Below are 19599 nucleotides of genomic sequence, written 5' to 3'. Positions count from 1 at the left end.
TATTTTATGCTGTTTTAGATATATTTTGGAAGGCACAAAATGCTTGCTAAAGGAGACCTGGCTCCCCTTTGCAGATTGTTATCACCATAGATACCATTAGTTCATGTGCTAATCTGAAAAGTACACAGCCCTTTTGGAGATGGTCAGGGCCTTCCATATCTGTAACTCAAATTGCTTTTCAGGGAGTCGGTAGGGTGGGGTTGCTGACATTTTCAATAAACTTTTCACTTGGCCACCAAGTTGTCAGAACTGTACCCATCATTCCCCACTGGTCACCATTAACTATACCTGTATAGTTAGTGTATGCCCCTATAGCTTTGAGGACTCACATCCTCTGCAGGCGACAGCGTTATACATGCCTGGTATTTCAAATAATCCTAAATTTTGAATATCAAAAGATTTTATTCTAAATCGAAGTGTACTGAGCTCTCTCTGCCTCACAAGTTTAAATTACTCTCCTGGAGTTCTGGAAGAACAGCTCCTCATGATCACAACAAGAGAAGCTGCATTTTCTGCCCTTGCTGCCCGGGAGTGGGGCTTTTGAGAGGATAACAAGTTTGCAGGCATGATTTCCACATTCCATTCCTTCAAGGGAACATGATAGGACCTTTGGTAAAGGATTTTAACATTTACTGACTATGAGGCTTTATCTCATCATTCACATTTCCATGCAGTCAGTCACTTCTCACTGCCTGTGAATGTGATGATTGCATAAGATTGTAACCCAGAGCCACTTGGGCCCATGGTCCTTGGCAGAGAAGAGGCTTCCTCCCAGGAAAGGTTCACAGGCAATCAACATTCTGCCAGGTTCTAAATAAGTGTTAATTAGCGGCTGCTCTTTTGAGCTACCAAAGCAACTCATCCTGTAAGTCATCTATGTTCTCGCAGGCACCATTTCTGACCTCCAAGATCACCTCCCACTCAGTACACATTGCAACACCATTTACCAGCAGGCTGGGCAGCCCTCCTCCTTCAGGGTCTCCTACAAAACTTAGTTCCTTCAGTCCCTTCTCTAGTGTCTGACTTCAAGCCACTATTTTCCAGTTTCCCTTGTTCTTACATTTTGGTACTATGAATTTAGAACTCCATCTCTGTCTTCTTGTTAATGTAAGGTGCTGTCACAAATCCTTCTGGTGCTATAATCATAACATGATTCGGTCCATCAAAACCCCACAAATTATTCACTATTTTTCTGTGTCTATTTGATGTACAGGAGGTCCAGCTTGGTCATCACAACCAAACTCTACTGGGGTGGAAAGTAAGTTAAATACCTTTCATTTTTTATTTTCTGTGAGATAGGAAATGACTGTCAATTCCTGCTTTTTTTCCTTTGGTTTTTGTTGTTGTTTGTTTGTTTTGTTGATTGTTTTTTAGCAACTACTTCACAGTTAACTCATTAAAATTGATTGGCCTCTGTTTTTTTTTTTCTAATGCTAAAGAAATAGTAATTATCTTAGGGCTACATTTTAGTAGAGTATTCCCAAAGAAATTTAGTACATGGCAGGTGGCCCCTTGTTACTAAATGATTCGTGTAGATTTGTCAGTTTCTAACTTAGAACCATTTCCAAAAGAAAGTTCAAAATTCGGGAAAAGAAAATAAAGCATCATGAAAGAAAATCTCCTCAAATCTGCCAAAACTCAAAGATTTCCACAGAACACAAAGATAAAAATACCTTGTCTGCCTCGGTGTTCAAGTCTCTGATCATTGCTGCAGAGGGTTCTGAGAGAACTGATCAAAAAGACTGTCTCATTGGGGAATAGCAGATGCTATGCCCGTGTCACTCAGCAGCAGGACAATGAAAGAGCAGCCTCTGTGTGTCGCTTGATGCAGAACAAATCCACAGGCTGAGCTGGCTTCTATGAACCAGCCTGTTCGTGCTTGAACTGGTTGTTTACATTATTCAGCAAGAAGCAGGGAACTGGCAACAACAAGCTAGTCCTTATACCAGAGCAATGGTAGGCTCAGTGCTTCTTGAAGAAATCTCAGAGATACTGGGATCTTAACAATAACAACAAACCAGGAACATGCAAAACCTCATTTACCACCCTGAAATAAATAGTGTTGGAGAAGGGTTTGTGAATATTTGTTTGATTTAGTCTGTGCTATTTCTTTTCATTGTTGTTACCCTAAGTTTGTCTTTTAAAATAGGAGGCCCAGGGTAGTTCTTCAGGAAGAGTCCCATCACAATGCATGTGTATACACATGTGCCCATACTGCTACGATCCTTGAGCTTGCTAATAATATGAAGAACTAAGATAAAATTTAGATCTTTAGTCATATTGTCTTCTTTTTAGATAATATTGAACCTATAAGAAATGCAGGCATCTGGTTTCTGTAATTTGACTCATGGTGTCCTTGGTTCCTCGGTTTGCAATGGTACCTAATACCTTGCCTTGAGGGTACAAATAATTAAGAAATGAGACCAGATACAAGAGCCACCATGCAACAGTCATACAATATGACTGGGGTACTTGTAAAAGACTCAGAATGGATATATTAAAAGGGGGATTGTAGCTTACATTTTTATAGGAGAGGCTGTCCAAAGGACTCATAGAGAAGGAAGGCTTCATTGGTACTTTATAACTCAACCATCACATCCTTTCTATTTGTCCACACTTCAGGGTTTTTATGGAGTGATAGAAGTTCTTTCATCAAGGGTTTGTCCTGTCTCCTTGGATGCTAGTTTAAGAAAATTTTGTTGCATCTTTTTCTTTGTAATCATTGTTAAATTATTTTCAAAATCAAAAGTTGCCTTCAAATTTGCCTTATGCAAAAATTTACTATCACTGTTGTGGCCACCATAGAGTACACCTATTAACTTGTGCCTGGAGTGTTTTTCTTCTCTAGAGTGGTTAGGGACAAGGCTAGAAGACTAAGCTGTGTATTGAGTTCTCTAATGAAAGTGTATACAATGGCTGGTTGGTAGCTAAGCCTAGAGCTGAATAATATCAATATGCTGACCACATCTCTTAGGTATCTACATGTGGGGTATTGCCCACCAGCTTTCTCTCTTCTGCAGCCAGTGGTGCAGAAGTTGCTAAAAAATATAGTAAAAACTTAGCAATGTATAAGAAGTAAGAATTGTTATTATTCTGTGTTTTGAAACAATTTTTAGAAAATAAAACAGTATTCCTGAATCAGTCACCTGGTTCTGTTTTGTTGCAGAGCTGAGACAGAAAGGGGACTGTCAAGAAAGCACATCATTGAAGGTGAGTGCTACTGTTTCCATTTTATTTCAGTTTATAGGATCCTGTTTCAAGCAAGGTATTAGTAAAATAGGTTCAAAACACATAGGTCCTCTGCATATATTTATGGATGAATAGCTTGATGTTCTTATGGGAATCCTAATAGTGGGAGCCAGGGCTGTCCCTGACTCTTTTGCCTATGGTAGGACCTTTTTCCTCCTTGTCAAGTTGATGTGATGGTGTGTGCCTAGTCTTATTGTAGCTTGTTATACAGTGTTTGGTTAATGTCCCTAAGAGGGATGCTCTTTTCTGAGGGGAAGGGGGGAAGAGACTGGAGGAAGGGGAGAGGGAGAAAACTGCTGCCAGGATATAATATTTGAGAGAAGAAATAAAATATGGGAAGGAAAACGTCATTTATGAAAAAAGCAACCAGTAATCAACTTTCTTCCTGGGGTGGAGCTCAAGGAGCATAGAGATGCACGAAGAATTAGCACCCAACAAGGACAAGAAAGGATGGGTATGTAGTTCAGAGTTAGGGTGCATGCCTAGCAGATTCAAGGCTTGGGTTCAATCCTAGTAACACACACACACACACACAGAGGAGGAGGGAGGGAGGAAGGAAGGGAGGGAGAGAGGGAGGGAGAGGGAGAGAGAGAGGCTCCAAGGTTTTTATATCTTTATATTTATGATTAATTATTAAGGCATAGAATTTCTCCTTCTTTGTAAATAATTCCATTCATGAAATCTCAACATTATCAAAACTTAAAAAATAAAGCCATCACCACCTGTGATGGTTTGTATATGCTTGACCCAGGAAGTGGCACTATTAGAAGGTGTGGCCCTACTTGAGTAGGTGTGGCCTTGTTGGAGTAAGTGTGTCATTATGGGTGTGGGCTATAGAACCCTCACCCTAGCTGTTTAGAGGTCAGTCTCCTCATAGCAGCCTTCGGATGAAGATGAAGACTCTCAGCTTTATTTGCACCATGCCTGCCTAAACACTGTCATTCTCCCACCTTGATGATACTGGGCTGAATCTCTGAACCTATAATCCAGCTCCAACTAAATGTTTTTATAAGCATTGTCTCAGTCATGGTGTCTATTCACAGCAGTAAAACCCTAACTAAGACACCACCACTACCACTGCACAGTCCGTTTCATTCCCTCCTCCATTTTAACAATCTGCTATGTGTCCTGCACTAGCTTGCTCATCTGGCTGACTGCACACCCACGTAGTTGGGCATATCTCTCAACACTCACCAGTTTTCAAAGGTAATTAATACAGAGATCTACACCTGGTTAGCATGCAAAGAATAAGGGACAATGGTGTGCTCAACTCTAAATCAATATCGTAGTCACTCCTCCCAAGACTTGGGGATCTCTTGAGGAAGAGAGGGTGGAAAGATTTTAAGAGCCAGAAGTAGTAAACATCTGCAGTGAAATATCTGCTGGACATTTACTGTGAGATGATTTTTAACTCCTACTACACTGTTCCAGTTTCACACTTTGCACACATGAACTCCCAGTGGCTATGACTATCTGCTCAAGACCTGCTTTTCAATTGATGACTGCAAGGGTCAGAAGAGTTAGTTTTAAAGGAAAGGCTACCCATGCTCCAAGAGATGATTGTAGACCCAAGCATATTCAGATAACATTAAATGAATTTCATGGGTTTTAAAAGAGAACACATGAAGTTGAAAGGGGAAAGGGAAAGAATTGGGGGAAGAGATTGGAAGGGAGATTTGATTAAAACACATTTTATATTTATATATATATATGAATATGAAAATATAAAATAGTAGAATCAAGTTGTAGATATTAACCCAGACTTTTTTCCTCAACTAAAATATATTTTACACACATTTTACTATAAGAACGAATTATGTAAATGATCATCTTTCTGTAAATAGGGTAGACTCTAGGAGCAGTTTTAAGTCAAAGAATAAAGTGCATTTCAACAATTATTTTCTTATAAGAAAACATGTCAAATGAAGTGGTTTTATTTATTTACTTATTAGTGAATCCAAACTTCTTTTTGTAATTTTATGCTTTTTCCCCCCTGAGAATTAGCTTTTGTGTTTTTATAGTATATACATCATTGTGTGTGTGTGTGTGTGTGTACACGACAAACATACATAGTTGTTTGGTTTGGTAGTGTCGATTTCAGGGGCTCTTTGGAGACGGCGGCGGCAGCATGCTCTTTTTTACTCTCTATGCCCCAGGTGGGGTGGAGAGGAAGTCCATCCTGAAACACCCAATTGCACTCCTAGTAGAAAAAGTTCTGATATTCAATTAATTAATTTCTATTTTTATTACATTTTATTCTATTTTATTGGATACAGGGAGGAGTGAGGTGCCAGGGCTCTAATGTAGAGTACATAATACAATCAGAGTACAATTTGTAGGAGTTCTATCCTTCCATGATGGTGGTCCCAATAAGCAAACTTGGACTATAGTCTTGGCAGCAGGAGCCTTTACCTGCTAACACCACACAAACTCTCAATTACTTAATTTTAATTTTAAAAGGAGGCTTCTGAAAGCAATCCTCTCTCTCCCCCCCTCCCTTACATATACACATACTTTTAACCATAATGTTTATTGTATCATTTCAGTGTTTATAAAGTGTTTTCAGTGTTATAAAGTGTTTATCTGAGGTTTGTATTTCTCAATTTTTGGTGTTTATTTCTGTGTACATGAGCTTAGAGACCAACATTCAAATGCCTACTACTTATTACTTATGAGCTGAATAACCTACAAGTTACTTAAACCTCTGGGTTTGTTTCTTTCTTTTTTTTTTTTTTTGGTGTTTTGTTTTGTTTTGAGTATAACATAGATTCCAAATATTCCTACATTATAGGATTACAACCTGGGGAGAAGAATTCAATAATTCATGTGAAGCATAATGTCCAACACATAATGAACACCAAGTGTCATTTTGTCATGATCTTGTGTTATGAGCACAGCTGCTTTATGGAGGACACTGTCTTGAGCTCGTGGCGTATGAGGCTGCCATGATGAATGCCACCCCTACCCTAGGGAAAACTTCCAGCTTTTTCCTCCAAACACAAGTCCTGCTAAGATTTACTATGCAACTGGGTGCTGACATCAAGTCCAGTCTGCCCTCCTAGCAGCCACCATTCCTCTCTACCATCACCAGAGCATGTGCCATCTACCCAACAACCCAGAAAGACCAGCTGGCCAAACAGGGCAGTGTGGTAGTCAAAAATTTGTTTTCTTTTTAATCTAATTGGTCAGGAAAAGAGATTCAGAAAATGGTTCACAAAATCAATGCAGAGAGAGAGAGAGAGAAAGAGATGGAGAAACATTTTTTTGAATCTCCATTGTCTTAAGATTCACAGTGTATGTGTGTTTGATTTCAGAATTCTTTTTCGGTAACTTTTCTTTAGGTCTCATTTAACTTAATAGGAATACCTGAAATTTCTATTTTTTTAGTTAAGGTATTCTCATAGGATGGTAACAAGTTCAACAAAACTCGACGCTGACCCAGATTCAGACTTGAACATAAGCATTCAGTTTCGAGACTGAGACCACTTGTTATGTTATTATTGGTGCTTCTTTGAAGTTTGTAGTTTCAGCCAAAGACAAGGGCTAATAAGTAGGAGTTAACCCCATAGGACATTTGTATGCAAACTGAAATTAGAGAATTAAATGAATTCTGCAGAGGAGGAGCGCCATGAGATTCTTAAGCCAAAAATACAGTTTGAAGAAGTATACACATAATTATACTTGGATTTCATTGGTATATTCCCTTTGAGAAAGGTGGCCTTATTAAACATTGGTGATTCATATGCACATTAAATCCAAGGAGCAAGATTAGAAAATAAGATAAAGTTGGCTGACCTTGGACACCTGAGTTATTTTATAGAGTATAAATGAGTTTGGCTTGTGTATAATATAGGTTTTTTTTTTTAATGTATGAAAAGCCTTCTCTATGAGTCAAAGTCTTCAGCATAGCCCCAGTTAGTATGATTTCCTCCTTATCTTTACAAGAAGAAAGAAGACATTTTGCTAAGAGGTTTATTATATCCCTTTTGAGTCCCAAGGTCTTTGGGGCTCTACAATCCTCTATATTCATTGAGCTATTCCACAACCATTTTACCAAGATACAAACTGTGCTTTAAGAATCTGACAGATTGAGTGCCTAACATAAAGGAATTAGAATAGTTTGATAAATCACTGTCTTAGTCATGTTCTATTGCTGTGAAAAGACATCATGACCAAGGTCACTCTTATAAAAATAAGCATTTGGGGGCTGGAGAGATGACTCAGCAGTTAAGAGTTCTTTCAGAGGACCAGAGTTCAATTCTCAGCATCCACATGGCAGCTCACAACTGTCTGTTAACTCCAGTTCCAGAGGACTCAGCACTCCCACATAGACATATATGCAGGCAAATCACCTATGCACATAAAATAAGCTTTTAATTGGGGCATGCTTTCAGTTTGAGAGGTTTAATGAATTATTATTAGGCCAGAAAACATGGCAGCATGCAGGCAGACATGGTGCTAGAGAAATAGCTGCGAGTTCTACATCCAGATCTGCAGGCAGTACGGAAAGAGAGAGAGAGAGAGACAGAGAGAGAGGCAGAGAGAGACAGAGAGAGAGGTGGAATTTTGAAACCTGAAAGCCCATCCCCCGTGACATGTCGCGTCTGCTCTCGACCAGCAAGAACGACAGGATCACCAGTTCTAACAGCAGTTTATTCGGCAAGCTTCAGTCTTTATCTCTCTTCCTTCATCTTTTTCTTCCCCCCCCCCATCCCCCAACCGCCTCTCACTCTTATATACTCTCAGCCCCCATCCACTCACCAGGCACGCAGCTTCAGCCAATCATGGCGGCAGGGGGGCGTCTCCACCAAATATGGACTTGTTTACACCGCCAGCATCATGGTGCACCTGTGCAGCTCTCACGATGGTCGTGGCTTATTTTCAGGTATGAGGAAGTCAGGTGCAAGTCATAAGACTTAGCTGCAGTCCCGGGTGCCATTTTGGGACTGCTACCACTCCCTCTCCTCACAGTGACACACTTCCTCCATCAAGGCCATGCCTCCTAATCTTTTCAAATAGCGCCACTCTCTGGTGACCATTCTCTGGTGACCATTAAAATAGATGAGCCTATGGGGACATTCTTATTCAAACCACCACAGCCTCATTGTCAGAATAAGTACATTTCTCTTAAGATTTTACAGACACAAGCCATTGCTGTCAGCTCAGAAGTGAAAATAAGTGGCAAAATGTCAGCTTGAAACTTTTTAGTTAGGGACTAATATTAAAACTCAAAGTCCTCCTTTAAAAGAATGATCATCAGTGATTTCTCAATGAAAGAATAGATTTTCTGAGCAAAGTGAATCATCACAGTGTTCCTTTCGCATACATCATGTTCATGAACAGTTATGTCCACTCATGACAACCATGTTTCACAATGGAATATAAAGCTACATGCAAACTGAATAGACTAGGTTCCTTTAATAAAAGAAGTGGGTGACTGACAGAACTACTACAGAAAAGAAACTGGAAGCTATGTAGGAAAATCAGACATTACTTAAAACAATATTTTTTGAAGCTACATAGAAAAGCAAGAACATGATAGGTAAATTTATTCAAACAGCTTAGTTAGAGCTCTTGCAGACTCAATACACTAATTACCTGTTGATATATGGTTAAAGCTACAACCCTGAACAAGTGCTGCCCATGTAACCATGCCTGTCTGTTCAAAGTTTGCAGGAAACTTATTATTTTAGAAAGCTGTGCAAAAATATTAGTTCTAAGCTGGGCAAGGTAGTGCATATCTTTGTTCCTAGCACTGGGGAGGTAGAGGAAGGCATGTCTCTGAGTTCAAGGCTAATCTAGTCTACAAAGCAAGTTCTAAGGCAGACAGAGCTACACAGAGAAACCCTATCTAAAAAAAGAAAGAAAGAAAGAAAGAAAGAAAGAAAGAAAGAAAGAAAGAAAGAAAGAAAGAAAGAAAGAAAGAAAGAAAACAATAGACAATAAAGGGCTAGAGAGAATGGGTCAATGGTTAAAAGCACTGGCTGCTCTTCCTGAGTTCAATTCCTGGCACTCAGAAAGTGACTTTATAATTCTAGACTCATGCAATCTGAAGCCCTCTTCTGGTATGCAAACATAATATCCAAATCCATAAACAAATACATCTTTTAAAGAAAAGAAAGAAAATCTTAACAATATCAGAATCTATTTTTTTATTTATTTACCTATTTATTTTGTATTCTTTAAGCCTTTCTTACAGTCCAGTCTTTATCCCTTCCTGGTCTCTCCTGTGACTGTTCCACATCCCATACCTCCTCTTCCCCACCCCCAGCTATCTCTAAGAGGATGCCCCCACCCCCAAACCTCCCACTCCCACCCCACCAGACCTCCCCACTCCCTGGGCCCTCAAGCCTCTTGATGGCTAGGTGCATCTTCTCTCACTAAGTCAAGACTCAGAAGTCCTCTGCTGTGTATATGTTGGGGGCCTCATATCAAAATCAAAAGGAAAAATAGACTTAGATCTGTTTTCTTGTAGTCGTTTGAAAATACGAATTTTGTTATCCTGTGGACTTTTGAAAAGTTGCCACAAACACAGAGCTTCCAGAGAAATAATAGAGAGGCCAAGAATGACCTAATATTCACCAAATACAGGGAGATGGACCTGTCACGCCATTGTTACAGATGAGCATTATGGATTTACAAAGAACTCAGGCCTTTAGATGCCCTCAATGTACATGGTTTATCGTTGAGGTTGAAGACTGTATCTATATATATATCATTATGGTCCTAGGATCTGGCACACTTTGGGGACAAATTGAGATTTGTCACATGAAATGATAAATGAGTTGCAGTGGTGCCAAATTACTCACACTTCTCCTCCTACACTCCTCTTTGCCTACACTAATGAGACCTAGTAGATGAGGGACATTCTCAGAAAGGAGGACACTTGTTTCCAGGGCTGGGTATGAACATAGGCATGGGCCAAAGAAATACCTCGGTTTCTCTTCAACCAAGGGAATTTGGGGCATTTTGGCTTTACTTCTCTCCTCTGACATGACTACAACTGTGTAATTACACATATTTTTGTCCAACACCTTAGACAACATTCTCTGCCATAGTAGTTCTAAAGATAGCAAATTTGTTAGCACAAGTGCAGGTTGCAAAATTAAGTCACAAAAGGTATTTTGTTTAATCACCAAGAATGCTTCCAAACCTTAATATTTGTCTGGTTGTCTGTGTCCTATGTCCTGTCTACATACAATTTCCCCCCAGAGTGGTTCATATCATAGTACTTTTTAAGGTGAACTTATTTCTTGAGTAAGCTGGTGCTATCCCAACCATGAGCATCACCCAGTTTAGGAAGAGTTATTTGGCCACCTAACACCTGTCTACCCTTATCTCCTCATCAAAGCTTTTAACAAGAACCACTACAGGCCATCCTTTCTTGAATAGAAAATATTTCCCGGGCTCAATTCCAGCATTCCATTTTTCTGTCAGAAAATTGTGACTATCCAATAAACTAGTTTTAAAATCAAATTTAAATGAGCCAAATTTAAATTTATAAGAGCCTCATTTACCAGGCAATTAATTTTATGCTTATAATAAAAGGAGAAAACCTCCAGTCTTCCTAGGGATTAAAGAGGCAGATAAGGACCTGCTGTGCCTCCCGGGACTGAGATGAAACAGTTCCCTGAAGCTGCCCTCCTTTTGGTTGCATAATACTATATATAATACAGTCTATTTGGGGGAAGTATTAATATTAGTGAAATTAATTAAATTTTTCTGACCAACGTTTAGGACTGAAACATAGCCATTGCTTTCAGATCTCCTGAGTTTCACTATTTCTATTACACTAGACCTTACATCCTTAAAAGAAAAACAAAGCCAGACCCATTGGTACAGGCATGCAATCCCAGCAACCCTGGGGCTAACAGAGGACGACTTCAAATCCAAGGTCAGCCTGGGAATCTTGTCTAATAATGAAAAAGAAAAAAGAAAAGTATAAAGATGCCTGGAGATGTAGCTTGGATGCAGACTGTTTGCCTAAAAACCACAGAGCCCTAGGTTCAAGACCCGGTGTCATAAAAGGAAAAAGGAAGGATCTTTAAAAGGATTTAGTTTGGCTGCACATCTTTTGGGCTTTCTAAACTTTGATAGACTTAGTGCTGAGAACAGCCTTTATTTGCTCTCCTATTTATATTACATTTATTAAATGGAGTGGAGGCAGCCTATTTGCCCCTAACTTCTACAGAGAAGAACAAAGAACCTTGAAGAGAAGCTGCCTTTTTATTTTAAACTTGGCTTCCAGCTATTGCCACAGTGTCACCAGGGAAGGTCATTACTGGGCTGCCCAAGTTCCCTCTGAGGGTGCTAGTCATCTTGTGAGAGGCCTGAGGTCTCCTCCATCAAAGTAAAGTCAGTCTTTGATATGATTTAACGGTTCCTGGGACCGACCAACACATCATTGCATTCGATGTATTTTCCTGATTCTTGTTTTTTGTTGTTTTTTTTTTTTTTTAACTTGTTCACTGCCCTCCTCCAGGTCATCTTTCCCTCCATCCCTCCTCCCCTTCCCCTCTGAGCATGGAGGCTCCTGGGTGTCTCCCCACCCTGGCACTTCAAGTCTGGAGGCTAGGTGCATCCTCTCCCACTGAGAGAGAAAGACAACCCAGCTAGAAGAACATATCCCATGTACAGGCAACAGCTTTTCAGATAGTCACACTCCAGTTGTTCAGAACCCACACAAAGGTCAAGCTGCACATCTGCTACATATGTGCAGACAGGCGTAGATCCGGCCTGTGTATGTTCTTTGGTTGATGATTCAGACTCTGACAGACCCAAAAATCCAGGTTAGTTGACACTGTTGGTTTTACTGTGGAGTTCCTGTCCCCTCCAGAGCCTACAGTCCTTCCTCCTATTCTTCCATAAGAGTCCATGCTTATTAAAAATTGCACATATTTGGGAGATATCTTGTGCATGCGTACATGAGATAACATTCAAATCAAGATAAGCAACTTTATCGTTATCATTTCTTTTATTAGAAACATTCAAATTCTAACATTCTTGGAATATACAGTATACTGTTGTTATTGATCATTACCCTACTGTATAGCAGCAGTCCCTCTACATATTTAGCTTAACATCTTTGACCAATGTTTCCCCACCTCCCATTCCTCAGTACTTCCCACATTCAGCATCTGAAGGCCATTTATTCTACTCTTTTTTAAATTTATTTTTATTTTGTGTGCATGAGGGTTTTGCCTGCATGTATGTGTATGCACCAGGTCCCTGTAATGTCCAAGGAGACCAGAGCCATCAGATCCTCCTGGAAGCCCAGTTACAGACAGTCACAAACTATATGGGTGCTAGGTGTTAGCATTTTGTCTAATCTCTGCCCCACAGTTACCTGGCAACAGCCAGGTATGCCCGACTCATTATAAAAGGGGCTGTCTGCCCCCTCCCCTCTCTCTCCCTCTCTCTCTCCTGCTCTTGCCTTCCTGCTCCCTTCCCCCCTCCCTCCATGTATTCATGGACAGCCTCTACTACTCTACTCTCTCTGTCTCTCTCTGTCTCTGTCTGTCTGTCTGTCTCTGTCTGTCTGTCCCTCTCTCTGTGTCCCTCTGTCTCTGCCTCTTTCTCTTTCTCTCTCTCTCTCTCTCTCTCTCTCTCTCTCTCTCTCTCTCTCTCTCTCTCTCCCTTTCTCTGTCTCTACTACCCTCTTGACTCCCCTCCCCATGCCCTGAATAACCTCTATTCTATACTATACCATCATGTGGCTGGTCCCTCAGGGGGAAGGGATGCTTCCCCCATACCTGACTACACCTCCACCAAACATATCCCCTCTCTTTACCTTTTTATAAACACATCATTAGTAACCAAACTTAGAGAGGACCCTCTGCTCCTACTACTGAGCATCTCTCTAGCCCCCAGCATAACATTTTAAAACTCTGCATATAAGTGAGACCACTTGGCATTTGTTTTCTTATATGTTTTATTTTACTTAGAATAATGTTTTGCCACATGGTGGGACTCATGGCTCCAGCTGCATATGTAGCAGAGGACGGCCTAGTCAGTCATCAATGGGAGAAGAGGCCCTTGGTCCTGTGAAGGCTTGATGCCCCATTATAAGAATGCTAGGGACAGGAAGCAGGAGTGGGTGGGTTGGGGAGCAGGGGAAGGGGAGAAGGGGATAGGGGATTTTCAGAGGGGAAACTAAGAAAGGGGAAAACATTTGAAATGTAAATAAAGAAAATATCTAATAAAAAATTAAAATTAAAAAAGTATAATGTTTTCCTTTCCATATATGTTGTCATAAATGATAGGATATAATGTTCTAGTGGCTGAATATAATATGCATGACCTTATAAGATAGATAGATAGATAGATAATCACACTTTTTCATTTATTTGAGGCAATATATATTTCAGCCTATTTGCCATTACATAATTGAATCATGACAAAGATGATTACAGTGGTGGTAGATAATGATTTGCTACTGAGTCTCTTCAATGTTCTTGATATCAGTCCTCAGTCAGATGTATATTGGGCAGATACTTTTCTTCATTATGTATATCTGTATTGCAGAATTCCATCCAGCTATATTTAAAATAGTTATTGATGGGTAAGGACTCACCCATCATGATGGGTGTTATATTGTTTTTTATGATGTTACCTGTTTTCTATATTGTTTTAGCTCCTCATTTCTTCCTCTCTCAGTGTTTTTGGTTGTGAGTTTTTCTAGTAGTGTTGTCTGATTCTTTTTTCTTTTGGTTGTTTTGTTTGTTTGTTTGTTTGTTTGTTTGTTTTGAGACAGGGTTTCTCTTGTGTAGTCCTGGCTGTCCTTGAACTCACTCTGTAGACCAGGCTGGCCTCAAACTCAAAAATCGGCCTGCCTCTGCCTCCCAAGTGCTAGGATTATAGGGGTGCGCCACCACTCCTGGGGATTCTTTATTTTTTGTTATGGTGTAACGGTAGGTTTTCTCTTTGTACTTAATATTAAATATACAAAGATTATTTAGTACAAGTTATTTTGAAAATATAACAATTTAATTTTGATCATAAATATTAAAAATAAAGAAAACCTCAATAATGCACTGTATTCTCTCATATATTTTAATTTCTAATGTTTCATTTCATCATTTTCTATTGCCTATTTCTTTTTTTTTGTATTTATTTCATTTACATTTCCAATGCTATCCCAAAAGTTCCCCACACGCTCCCCCACCCACTCCCCCACCCACCCACTCCCACTTCTTGGCCCTGTCGTTTCCCCTGTGCTGAGGCATATAAAGTTTGCACAACTAATGGGCCTCTCTTTCCAGTGATGGCCGACTAGGCCATCTTCTGATTCATATGCAGCTAGAGACACGAACTCTGGGGGTACTGGTTAGTTCATATTGTTGTTCCACCTATAGGATTGTGGATCCCTTTAGTTCCTTGGGTACTTTCTCTAGCTCCTCCATTGGGGGCCCTGTGATCCATTTCTTCTTCTGTGTTTGCTAGGCCCCAGCATAGTCTCACAAGAGACAGCTATATCTGGGTCCTTTCAGCAAAATCTTGCTAGTGTATGCAATGGTGTCAGCGTTTGGAAGCTGATTATGGGATGGATCCCCGGGTATGGCAGTCTCTAGATGGTCCATCCTTTCATCACAGCTCCAAACTTTGTCTCTGTAACTCCTTCCATGGGTGTTTTGTTCCCAATTCTAAGAAGGGGCAAAGTGTCCACACTTTGGTCTTCGTTCTTCTTGAGTTTCATGCATTTAGCAAATTGTCTTGTGCTCTCAAGAATTCCCCTTAGGATTTATTCTAGAGTGAGTCTAAGTGGCAAGAATTCCCTTGGCTTCTATTTGGAAATATCCTTTTGTCTCCTCCTCTGAAAGCTTGCTTTGCTGAGTACACCAGTCATTATTATTATTAATTATTATTATTACTATTATCATTTATTCACTTTACAACCCAATATCAGGCCTTCCTATCCTTCCACTTCCTCCTCATACACATCCCCTTCCTTCTTCTCTTCTTCTCTTGCTATTTTCACAATTCTCTCTTTTTTTAACTTTTGAGACATGATTATAACATGTCAACTTGGGGTAGATTTGGTTAAATCACATCTGTTACCTTTGACTTTCTTCCATCTGGATATTTGGTTCTCTCTAGGTTTGGAAAGCTTTTTGTTACTATCTTTTTTAGGAAATACATTAATACAGTCATACATTTTAATGTATATACAAACCTATGTGTGAATCATGCTTATTCCTATAAAACCAGTTTTTAATATACTTTTTTATTAAATGTGTTCTTTGATAACCTTATACATGTGCATTGCATAATACATTCTGGTTACTCTCTCTTCCTCCTCTCCCATCTTCCTCTTCCTCTGTCTAACTCCCCTCTTAGCTGCAAGTCCCTTTCTCAAATTCTGGTCCTTTTGTTTTGTTTTGTGACACCCTGAATTTCACTAAGGCAGTCATGGGATAATGTGTGAGTCACACATGAGTATACAATTAAATATAATGACTGAGCCTCTCCCAGAGTCCACTAGTAGCCAATAGTTCAGCAGGGAGGGGTAGAGCCCATGAGCCCACTAGTAGCCAATAGTTCAGCAGGGAGGGGTAGAGCCCACGAGCCCCTCCCTTATCCATGTTTAACTGATGTCAAGGCCAGTGTTATACAAGACAGCCTCAGCTGCTGGGAAATCACAGTTGCATTGATTGTGGCATACCCAGAAACTAGCCTTTCACAGCCTTTCCGGCTCTTGTATACTTTCTGACCCTTCTGTCTATAACGATCCTGGAGCATTAGAGAGGAGGTAGAGATGTCCTGTTCAGGCCTGAGCACTGGACTGTCACTTTTTCTCAGCATGTTATTATACTTTTATAAGTTTTATCTCTTAAAATTTATGCATATGTATTTGTGTCTGTGTGAGTAGATGCCTCATGTGCAGGGGAGAGAAGTCGAGGTCAGAAAGGAGCTAGAGTTACAGGCTATAGTATGCCACCCAACTCTGCTAGGAATTGAACTGGGGTCCCTGGTAGAGAAGAAAAGACTTATTAGCTGCCGAAGCCATCTTTCCACACCCTTGCTATTTTTAGTAAATGTTTAACTCTAGGATTCCGAACCCCTCACTGAAACCCCAAACCTGAGTATCTCTTCTTTTCATGATGTTCTGAGACCCTGTGAGCTTTCCTCATTCCTTTTCACTTTCTTCCTCCTGGATATATTCAAATATCTTGACTTCAAGTTCACTGCCCCTTCTGTTAAGTGGATTCTCTATGGATGCTGTCAGTTCCCTCTTCATCTGTTCTGCATTTCAGCTCCAGGAGTTGTTACAGATTTTAAAAATGATTTTACTTTCTGTAGCAAGGTTTCCTGGTGATTACGCAATTGTTTCTCCAGAGATTTTATTTTGTTGTTGTTATGGTTGTTGTCTGCTTTTATTTCTTATTTTCAAGACAGGGTTTGTCTGTGTGGCCCCGGCTGTCCTGGAACTCCCTCTATAGACCAGGCTGGCCTTGAACTTAGAGATTTGTCTGCTTCTACATCTCAAGTGCTGGAAAAAGGGTGTGTACCCCCACCACCCAGATTCTCTTGTGCTTTTAAGGATCATATTTCAGTAGGTTATTTCTAATGTATTATCCACCCCTGGACCAGTTCTGGCATACATATACATATGCATGTACATATACATATTTTTTGAGATTATGTCACTTCCTCCTTCCCTTTCCTCCCTTCAAATCCTTCTATACATCCTTCCTTGTTTTCTTCCAAATTCATGGCTTCTATTTTTCATTATTTGTTGTCACATATATATACATACACACATACATACATACATGCACACATACACACATAGACACATACATGCATACATATACACACAGACACACAGACACACACAGACATATATACATATACACAAACACACACACATATACATATACATATACATATACATATACATATACATATACATATACATATACACACAGAGAGACACACATACACAGACATAGATACACAAACACATACACAGACATACAGACACAGACACACAGGCACACATACACATACATTCATACATACACACACATACACAAACACATTCATACATACACACACATACACAAACACACAGACACACGCACATACACATATATATAGTCTTACATTCATAAATACAACCTACATAATGTTACTTTTATGTACATTTTCAGGGCTGTCCATTTGGTATTAGATAACCAATTGGTGTGTTCTTCCTTAAGAAAGACTATTTCTCCCACCACTCTTGCCTGACCATTACACAAAACAGGATCTCATTAACTCAGACAAGCTTCTAAGTTGCAATCCTCCTGCCTCAACATATTTAGTGCTGGAAGTACAGGCATGTGTCACCATGCTCAGCTTCTCTGTATCTTCTTGAAGTTCATGACTTTCCATCAAATAACTGTTTTGAATTCTTGTCCAAGAGGCCAACATATCCACCACCTCATCATCGGCTTTTGACATCTCAGCTCCCTGGAAGCTCTTGATGCTTGTTAGTATCTGACAGCATCCATGCACTGAAGCATTAGGCGTGTATTCCAGCTGTCACTACTTGGCTTTAATGGTGCCTGGCCTGGGAATTCTAAGGTTGTTCTGGAGCCTGTAGTCATTGCCCACAGTTGCAACACTAGAGGGCACTAGTCCCAGTAAATTCAAAACTAGTGATGCTATTCTGGTATCCCTAGCTTAGGTTTGTTGCAATTGGTATGCCCTATGTGGTAGATTAGGGGACTGCCTAGATAAGGTGATCCAGTCTCAGGACTGAACACCTCATCTACAATCACTAGCCTGCAGTCAGGAACAACAGGGTTCTAAGCAGCCCTGAGCTTTACCACAAGGGATGCAGCTCAAAAGGCCAGGTTTGGGTGCCTCTCTGGAGCCCTTAGCTTCCTGAGTCCAGTGTAACTATGTTTCCATGGCCTGTCTGGTGATGCCGTCCCTTTGGCTGGACACCACTGCAGCCAGGTACAGGCAATGCAAACTGGAATTTCATGTGACATCCAGGCTTTTCTGCATGGGTGTTGTTCTTGGGAAGAATCTACAGCCCCAGCACTGAGTTTCAAGTAAAAGTTCTATACCTCTTTCCATCATATGTTACTTGCAAATAAAATGTCTTTGAACTTGCTGCCTGAGATTGAAGGTGAATAGTGGAGGTAAACCCTTGGCTAACAAGATTGGTGTTAAGGAGTGTCATACCTGATGCTACAACCTTTAGAACTGGTATACTGGCTGAGTTAGCAATTGTGTAAGTGAGAACCCGGGTCCAGCTCACCAATGTCAGAGATGCTTGCCTAGCTCTGGGGTGGATCCAGAGACTCTCTGTGAAGATTAGCCTGGGAGCAAGGGCAGGGTGGGGGAGTCTACTCAGAACTGAATTTCACCCTAGTCAGAGGTTGGTTCAAGTCTCCCTCCCCTCCCAAAAAGTGTCTCTCTCTAGACCATTGGCTCTCAACCTTTGATCCAAGTGACCCTTTCACAGGGGTCGCCTAAGGCCATCGGAAAACACAGATATTTAGGTTACAATTTATAACAGTAGAAAAAATTACAGTTATGAAGTAGCAACAAAAATAATCTTATGGTTGTGGGTCACCATAGCATGAAGAACTGTATTAGGAGCACTGGGAATGGTGAGAACCTCTGTGGTTCTCTAGGCTGTTGGATTCTTGGATTTGGAGGGTTTCCCTCCAGCTTGCTCAAACATCATTTTCCATTATTATACTAAAACCCAGACACTATCATCTTTCTTCTGGTTTAACTCTTGTGAAGGTTAGTCATATGGAAATAACTCAGACTGAGTTTCTAAGGGTAAGCAATTGCTGCTATCGTCTTGCTGTGCCCTGTTCAAGAGGACTCTTGTAATTAACTCAGTGTTTGTTTTTAAGTAAATTCTTGAAAGAAATCAAACTCAAGCACTTTCTAAGCGTGGTCCTATTTGGACTTCTTGGGCCTTTGGTTATATTCTGTTTTCTGCTTCTGCTGCTAGGACTGAAAGGCTCCCTCCAGAGGCTGCAACTGGAATATGTGGATGTGGTCTTTGCAAATCGCCCAGACAGCAACACTCCCATGGAAGGTGAGTAAAAGAATCTAATAAGAAAAAGGCTACAGAATTGCTGGACTAGCCTGAAGACTGTTTCTACTACAGTAAGTAATGAAGTATGTTCAGATTGTTAAGTTAGAATTTAAAAAATAAAACCTTTCCAATGTCCTTTAGCTTCTGTGTTGACCCCAAAAGCCAAGAGACTACTAGGTAGGCTTTTTTTTCCTACCGGCCCCACTCCTCCTCTTCCTCCTCCTCCTCATCCTTCTAACTTCCTTCTTTACCTTTATTCTCCGTTTCCTTTCTTGATTGCAAAGTACTCATTTCTTTCA

At 40.3% G+C, this 19599-nt stretch overlaps 1 protein-coding gene across 3 annotated transcripts in view; it reads left to right on the top strand.

Moving 5' to 3' along the window:
• The window catches only part of Kcnab1 (potassium voltage-gated channel subfamily A regulatory beta subunit 1), a 422588-nt gene that overhangs the window by 335527 nt on the left and 67462 nt on the right, over nt 1-19599 (top strand). For all 3 annotated transcript variants that reach the window (XM_021157435.3, XM_021157436.3, XM_021157437.3), the window contains exons 6-8: nt 1214-1258; nt 3167-3210; nt 19214-19300. In XM_021157435.3, coding sequence (XP_021013094.1) covers nt 1214-1258; nt 3167-3210; nt 19214-19300 — 176 coding nt within the window. The remainder of the gene's footprint in view (nt 1-1213; nt 1259-3166; nt 3211-19213; nt 19301-19599) is intronic.

Source organism: Mus caroli, unplaced genomic scaffold, assembly GCF_978045245.1.
Source record: "Mus caroli unplaced genomic scaffold, Mus_caroli_1 scaffold_3, whole genome shotgun sequence".
Taxonomy (NCBI): Eukaryota; Metazoa; Chordata; class Mammalia; order Rodentia; family Muridae; genus Mus; species Mus caroli.
This window is presented reverse-complemented; position numbering and strand designations above follow the sequence as displayed.